Source organism: Stigmatopora nigra, chromosome 18, assembly GCF_051989575.1.
Source record: "Stigmatopora nigra isolate UIUO_SnigA chromosome 18, RoL_Snig_1.1, whole genome shotgun sequence".
NCBI lineage: Eukaryota > Metazoa > Chordata > Actinopteri > Syngnathiformes > Syngnathidae > Stigmatopora > Stigmatopora nigra.
The window spans coordinates 2807007-2814945 of record NC_135525.1 but is presented as its reverse complement, the minus strand read 5'-3'; the positions used below and the strand labels follow the sequence as shown (position 1 = coordinate 2814945).

The 7939-nt window shown below is 39.2% G+C and overlaps 1 protein-coding gene and 1 long non-coding RNA gene across 8 annotated transcripts in view; one reads left to right on the top strand and one right to left on the bottom strand.

The window, feature by feature from the left end:
- Window positions 1-277: 277 nt before the first annotated feature.
- lrrc45 (leucine rich repeat containing 45) overlaps window positions 278-7939 on the bottom strand; it is a 25184-nt gene continuing 17522 nt past the window's right edge. For all 7 annotated transcript variants that reach the window (XM_077739608.1, XM_077739612.1, XM_077739613.1 and 4 more), the window contains 8 exons: window positions 7574-7651; window positions 7378-7489; window positions 6217-6287; window positions 4954-5046; window positions 3182-3274; window positions 2935-3108; window positions 1550-1697; window positions 278-1455 (listed from right to left, as the gene is read on the bottom strand). In XM_077739608.1, the coding sequence (XP_077595734.1) occupies window positions 1256-1455; window positions 1550-1697; window positions 2935-3108; window positions 3182-3274; window positions 4954-5046; window positions 6217-6287; window positions 7378-7489; window positions 7574-7651 (969 nt within the window). In that variant the 3' untranslated portion in view covers window positions 278-1255. The remainder of the gene's footprint in view (window positions 1456-1549; window positions 1698-2934; window positions 3109-3181; window positions 3275-4953; window positions 5047-6216; window positions 6288-7377; window positions 7490-7573; window positions 7652-7939) is intronic.
- The window catches only part of LOC144212026 (uncharacterized), a 3595-nt gene continuing 1827 nt past the window's right edge, over window positions 6172-7939 (top strand). The window contains exons 1-3 of the long non-coding RNA XR_013329705.1: window positions 6172-6330; window positions 7227-7303; window positions 7375-7421. This is a non-coding gene — a long non-coding RNA (uncharacterized LOC144212026). The remainder of the gene's footprint in view (window positions 6331-7226; window positions 7304-7374; window positions 7422-7939) is intronic.

Sequence of the window (7939 nt, the reverse complement as noted above, 5' to 3'; positions counted from 1 at the left end):
GAAACAAACGACCACACGCACTCACAATCATACCAGTGGGAATTGAACCCGCGCTTCCCCGCACCGAAGGCAGGCGAGTGAACTTCTATACCACGAGGCGGATCTAGGTGAAAATCGTTCATTTAAATCAAGCGAAAATTCTAGCAGTTATTATATAAAGTATATCTAAAAATAATATATGAAAATATATTATAACATTATATGAAAATATAAAAATGTTATGCGATTTTTTTCTTGACTTTTTTGTTGTGGCTAACCACTCATAAATTTTATTATTTTATTGTGAAAGTAGTGTAAATACATATATACATATATACTTTCATGCAGCTTCCATTTCACCCACCTATATTGAAATTAACACCCACTTCTGCCTGCAGGAAAATAGTTTAAAAACGTGAGTTTGATTATCAAAAGTTGTTTTTTCTCTTGCAAATATAGAATGTTTGTTCTGAGAACTGACCCTGAAACCCTGTCCTTTGTCTTTATTTTCAAAAAATAATTCAGAACACAATCCCTACCTGACTATCTAGGCCAGGCATCCACAACCGATTCACAAATCGCGTTAATCGCCCAACACTGCCTACCAGTATTTGGATACCCATGTTTGCCTATGTACATCTATAGCTCCCAATCTGTTCGCCTTACATATGTGGAAACTCAGCATTCTTTTTCACTTGTCGAATCTGATTTTCCAGCTCCTTCCACTTGCGAACCATAAACTCGCTTTTGTTGAGGTGCCTCGATGCAACTCAATTTCCATGTTCCTCTACGTAGCCGATAGCTCCCAGTTTTAACATTGCCTCATAAATATATCTCTTTGCAGGTGCCATTATCGGAGGTTAAACCGATATTATTTAGCACTGCGGGGGGTGTATGAATAGCAATGTAAAAAAAAGTCTCAAATACTCAAAACAAAAGTAATCAACTTTACAGAATACAGTCAAGAAAACTTTACAAACATTGAGATACACACCTCACGTTTGATGGGGCGCCAAAAACATGTCCATCTTTCTAAAGTACATCGTTCTATTATTGAATAGACTCCTAAATAAACTTCAGATTCCTTGGGTGAAAAATGTAACCACAGCTTGATAGATTAATGTGATTTTCATGATACTAAAAAGCATAGAATTGGCCAGATGTAATTAGCCAAAGTGACCTCAACAGATGCCCGTAACAAGGATAATTTTGAGCACCTTTTTAAAAATCCTGTTTTTTTTTAACATATATTTAGCACTTAGGCTCAGAATAATTGTCATTTATTGGTGCTATGTGACTGTGACAGAGGAGAACTTTGGACGTATGTGAGGATGGCATTCTGTAGATATGTTGTTCTTCGAGCTTCATCATCCCTCGCCCTCTTAATCTCTGCTTCTTTAAGACGTAACTTTTCCAGGACTGAAGACATCTCAGAATCTTTGTCGAGCAACGCTTCTCGGTGATTATTATTTAGGACTGCATAACACAACAAACCACAAAGGACAGTATTAAAAAAGTAGCAGTATGTACTTTGTAGACAATAAAATGCCATGAAGTTAAGAATAGGCACCTTTAATTTCCCTCTCAAGGGCATTGATCTTGTTTTTCAGTCCTCCTTGTGCTATCTTTTCAGCTTCCAAGTTACCGATTTGCTCCTGTAGCTCCAACCGCACTCGGCTCACTTCGGCCACCTTCTCCTGGTCTTTTCCAGACAGTTCCTGCAATTCAATATTTAAACTTTTGCACTCATGACAATGAGCAATAGTACCGTATTTTCACACCTAGAGAGCGCACTCAAAAGTCTAAATTTTTCTCTAAAATGGTCGATGTGCCCAAACGGTTGGTGGTCCTTGTTTGTGCACTAAATTAAAAATTTTGCATGACCCTGACCGCTTGAGTGACAGGTTTTTTTTTTTGTGGACGACACGCTACTTATTGCAATCAACCCAGCGGACTTTCACCCTAAAAATAGCCTCCCTCTCGTATTCCAAGGGTTACGGTAAATCCATTCAAAACATCCCAGGCAAGTGGCATGGCATTTACTCTTTGGAGGGGGGGATTTCGTAACTTGGATCTTTTTCGTATCTCGAGTCACTCATTTGCATATAATACATTTTGTAACTTGAAACTTGCGTGCCTAGAGGCATTTGTAAGTAGTGGTACGAAAAAAATTAAGGCTTTCAATGAAAATGCGAACAATCTAAAAGGATTTATTCATTTGGAAAAACACACTGGATAATTGATGTCGCGATGCTACGCTAACTAGCTTGACTGTGGACTCCCAAGGAAAAAACATTAGAAAATATGAATTGTTTTTGGCTCTCTTCGTCAAAAAGGTTCCCGAACCCTGATATAAAGGCAGGCAGTGGCGCATTAGTTACGTGACGTTTTGGAATGGATTGTCAATGCCTGGGTGAATGTGCTGGCGAGCACTGTAGTTTGAGATTTCGTCAAAGCTGGAATAATTATTACGAAACCCCACGATGACCCTGACAATGTAATGGAACCCAGCGTTGTTACCCAACTCTTTCTATCGGATACAGAAGATGAGGACTTTGACAGATTTGTAGATGTTTGAATACTTTGGCCTATAGCTTCACAAATGTACATTACGTCAATAAAACAAAATCGAACTCAGTTTTTCTAATTTGTCATGCTATCACATAGCATGAATGCTATGTGCTATGCAGTGTGTCATGCTAGTTCAACCATAGCAGCACACCCTTTAAAATATGTATTGACAAAAAACTAGAAAATACACTCGCAACTAAGATTAGGCCCTCTATGGCAGTGTGTTTTATAGGTGTGAAAATACGGCAATTTGGGGAAAGGGAGACATGTAAAACAGACTGGATAGCTGGCCTCGAAGACCAGAGTTGGCCACCCATGATATAGAGTAAGGCTTCCTAATGAGGATGTAATATTGCGTGTGTAACATTTTGAGAGAATCTGTACCTGCTGGAGCTCTTCTATTCTGCGTCGCAAGCAATCTGCCTCAATGATCTGTTGACAATTCTTGGCCTGCTGCTCAGAGATGATCTGTTTCTGTTGGGAAACGTGCAGCTGGAGCTCCTGCAAGGAGTTACGCACTGTGCGAAGCTTCTCCTCCAATGATAGAACGTGTTCCTCCTACTCAAAACAGGGAATAATAGGAAGAGACAATGTTCAGAAAATGATTGTTACCATCCGATTTCTATCCAACCTTTTCCTGGCGCGCTTGAGAACGAGCTTTATTCAGTTCCTCTTCTGCCAGGGATCTTTCTGCCACACATGTTGCTTTAGCCTTACTCAATTCCTAAAATGAGAGGCAGGTTACACGTACAGTTAGACACGGACAGAATTTCAGGCTGGTTTCCTCCTACATTCCAAAACCATGCAGAGTAGTCTGGTTGAAACGGGGGTAAGCAATCTATTCCAGAAGGAGCCGCAGTCGGTGCGGGTTTTTGTTCCAACCAATTCAACACAAACTGTTAAACCAATGAGCTTTCTACTGAAACATGAAACACCTGACTGACCTCTTAAAGACTGGAACAAAAACCTGCATCCACTGTGGGTCTCTCTGGAATAGGTTGCCTACCTCTGGGTTGAAACCTCTGAGTTGCCCCTAAGTATAAATGTGAGTGTCAATGGTTGTCGGTCTCCTTGTACTGTGCAATTGGCTAGCCACCAATTCAGGGTGCCTCCCACCTGGTGCCCAGATTCAGCTGGGATATGCTCCAGCACCCTCCACGACCCTTTTGAGGATAAGCGGATCAAAAATATTAATGTATGAATAACGATTGAACTGGGTAAATCTTCACACAAATTTAGATATTATACTGAAAATAATAATTGATTTGTTTGCAGCTTGTTATATAGATAGTCAAGTGGTACATTTTAGAGGTATAAACAAAAATTGTGCTTCCCCTCCACACAAAATCACTGTCTTTGTATGTCAGGAGTTGACGCATTCTTACTTGAAAGGGATTGTTTAAAATTTCGTCACCTATACAAATAAAATACCGTATTTTCTCGCATATTGACCGCCTCCGCGTATATGCCGTACCCGTTGTATTTTAGGATTTTTCTAGTATAGGACACCACTTATTCACAATTTTCCCCTCTATATTCATGGCAAAAATGTGTTACTATGAAGGGGAAATCTTAAGAAAAATCATCGCACATGGTATTTCTGAGATACTGTATGAATCAAAAGAATTGTTTGCTGGATTGCAAATTCCGAAAGGATGTTGCCTGCATGTGGACAAATCAAAAAGGAATTCACGTGAGCAGTACAACCAGGGAGTGTGTCTGAGATCTCTAGGTGCAAAAATAGCATGAGATAAACATTACGCATGTATTAAGGCTGGTATTTTAATGACCGACCGCAAGACCTTTGATCAGGCCTAACAACAATTGGGATGTGCTGACATGGTAAATACCACAAACATGTGTAAAGGCTACTCGTGTATGACCAGTCAGAGCACATTTAACTACCAGTGAAAGGTAAGATGGCAGCGCCCTGAACGCGCAATGGTAGGTACAAGTCAGTGAGTTTTTTCATGTTTAACGCAAGATACGTTTTTTTTTCTTGAATTTCATTCATAGACGTCAAAATAAATTTTATTTAGCGTTTTATCTGTTTATCTTTCCTCAATTTGGAAATAAGTGACTGTATCTGCCCCATTGTCACCTTGCAGTTTTGTGCACGTTAAGTCTAATTTGTGCACATATGAGTCGTAGAGTTGATTCAATCATCATTTTTTAGTTACAAATACCGCTTATATGTGAGAAAATGCGGTACTTTCCAAACATTAAACAATGGGCCAAAGTCACAATACACTGGAAAGAGATACATACGTGAAATAAGCGTCAGTTTCTGCACTTACAAATGTTAATGAATCATTCATTTATTTTCCATACCACTTATCCTCACAAGGGTCAAAAGGGTGCTGGAGCCTATCCTTTAATAAACTATTATGTTAAAAGTCAAACCTCCTCTAGTTGAATTCTTTGTCCTTCCAGTTTGAAAATTCTTTCTTGGAGGGCTTTCTCAGTTTCTTCTAGATGCCGATTGACATGTTCAACCTGGACAATTTGAAAAAAATTTAAGACTTGTATAATGACAAAAGAGCTGATGCGAGAGATCAAACTAAGCACTGCGTAGTTCGCAGTCTAGCTTTGAATCCCCTGTTGACGCCAACATCTAGCAGCAGTATTTCTTTTGTAAATCCAGCCGGAATGACGGCGAGCACCAAATTAGTGTGCTCATCGTCATACTGGGTGTATTGACAAAATACCTATATATCCCAGCACTCACTGCGCAGTACATTTTCTACGGTGAAAATAGTTGAGTGGGAGGCTGGTTGCCGTAGTTGTGAGAGCTGTAGAGGATGGTGTACACTATCGACTGATTTATTTTATTTTATCGTGATAACAATTTTAGCATTGGTCCATATATAAAGCGCACTGGATTATAAGACCCCCTGTCTATATTGGGGAAAATTTAAGACTTTTAAGTGCGCCTTTAATTTATATTCACTGGCACTGGATGAAAGCAACGACGTTAAAGACACTGCTCAGCTCCTAATTTTTATCCGAGGGATAAATGACAGTCTTTCAAATCACTGGACGACATGCGCCGAGAATGTTCAATTTAAAGACTGCTTTCTTTCGTTGAATAATAAATAATACGTTGTTAATGTTGTTAAATTTTCACCCTCAATTGTGTCTTTTTTCTTATATTTCATTCCCTAGGTTTGATAAATTACATTGCCCGTCCAAATGCTCCTAGCTCGGCCCCTCTGTCAAATTTTCGTGGTATCCATTCTGGCCCGCAAGTCAAAAAGTTTGTCCACCCCTGGTCTATGTGCAAAACATCATGTCAGACACATACCCCAAGCAACTTCCAGCTGCAATTGAAGCAAAATGTGGGGCCACAAATGTTTTATCTGTTACAAAAGTTTAAAATATCCAATACATTTCGTTGCACTTTTTGATTGTTGTACTTGTTGAGTATGACAAAAAGTTTTAATTTTATATTTGAAACCTTAAATGTGGCAAAGGGTTGAACGATTTTAATACTTTTGTAAGGCACTGTATATCATTTCTTTGTGTGGTTCATTTCTTTGTATTACATCATGAATAAATAACGTGTGTCACAATATTACAATTAGAGTGATGTAAAACAATTTTGACTGGATGCATGCGCTGATGCAACCTGTCTAAATCAAATGCACTTCAAGACTGGGTGAATACCTCTCGTTCTCGTAGATGATCCATGTCCTCGAGGCCTTGCTTGAACCTCCGCTTCTCAATTTCCAGGTGGTCTGTGAAACGACAAGATACACAATGTAGCAGTTCTTAGATCCGGTACAGTAATCACTCGAATATCGCGGTTAATGTAGACCAGAAATGGCCGCGACAACCAAAAACACGTGTAGTAGGATCCCCCACATAACTACCACAATACATGTTTTTGCGCCTATACAGAAATACAAGTACACAACTACAATTATCAAAAAGTGTATATTTATTAAATATTACAGCTATCATTCCAAACAATGTAATGTATTAATATCTTAATATAATGCATATGTAAAAATTTACATGTCTTCTTGTGACCATGGGTCAATTCTCTGCGATATTTGAATGATTACTGCACTTGCCTAATTAAGCGTGGGATGGAAACATGATGAGGATGAGCCGCAGGTTCAGTTAATTTTTGAATAAAAATGTCCGGTAAGACATCCGCTTCCAATAAAACGTGTTCCTCCCTGTTTCAACTGGGTCCACGTCGGGGGAAAGACTTCTCTCACCGCCAGCATGCACCATGGGATCGTTGGCCGAAGTCGCTGGCTTTACCATGAAGCCAGGCAGCAACGTTCATTTAATCTTTGAAAAAAAATGTCCTAGAAGGCATCTGATTCCAAAAAACACTTGTTGCTGCACAGCTGTATCTAAGGCTTAAATCCATCATAATGCTGGTTAATTTCACCCACTCGCTACACCTCAGGCCTCTTCACATCACGAGACGGTTCAATCATGCATTTCCTTCTCTAATTCATTTATGAGACCCGAAAGTCTTATGTCACTGGAAATAGATTCATTTATTCTGCAATTGCATGCTCCTCATTAGGCATATAAGAGAACGTCAATATTTAGGAGGCATTTTCAATGGCGACTCCAAAACTGCACAGCAAATGGCAAGACGCAATTAGGGCACTATATAAATGATGTTTGAAGCAGTCATTCTCCCTCTATTATAGATATCTTCTTCAGCGCTGAGAGATTAAACGTTGTCCTGACCTCTGCCATTTTTCATCTGTCTTTCAGTTGTGAATAGGTGAGGTTACAATATTCGAGGGAACACTATATTGGAAATGACATTGTGAAAATGTATTGTTCCCTGCTTAGTACCTTCTGCTTGTGCAAGTTTGAGCTTCAGCTCAGCTGTGGTGTTGGTGAGTTCCTGCTTTATTTCAAAAATCTGCTCCTGTTGGGATTTGCATTTGCGATCCCCTTCCTCCAACTGAGAGATAAATACAAAAATAGAGAGAGCCATTTAAGGGTAATTATCTTTTTGGATGTGTTGGTAAATGACACAATTGTTTACCTTATTTTTTAGTTGGACATTGGTTTCTGACAAGTTTTGAATCTCTCTGATAAGATTTCCTTCTCTGGAAACTTTGTCCTACAGAGGAGAAAAGGTCATAAGCTTCAAATTAATTGAAAAATGTGCAACAGGGTTGAAACCGCTTTTTCCAGGTGTACCATTTTGCTAGTTTTAATATCCTTCGTCACTGGGACAAAGTCAGTGCACATTCATTCCCTGAGAAATTATTCCAATTTCCTTGCCTGTTCTTTCAGGAAAATGAATGCACTAATCCCTATTTTATCACGGAAAATGTAGACCATACATGGCCGCGATAATCAAAAGAGTAGGATCACCGCTATTATTACAACATAACATACTACATGT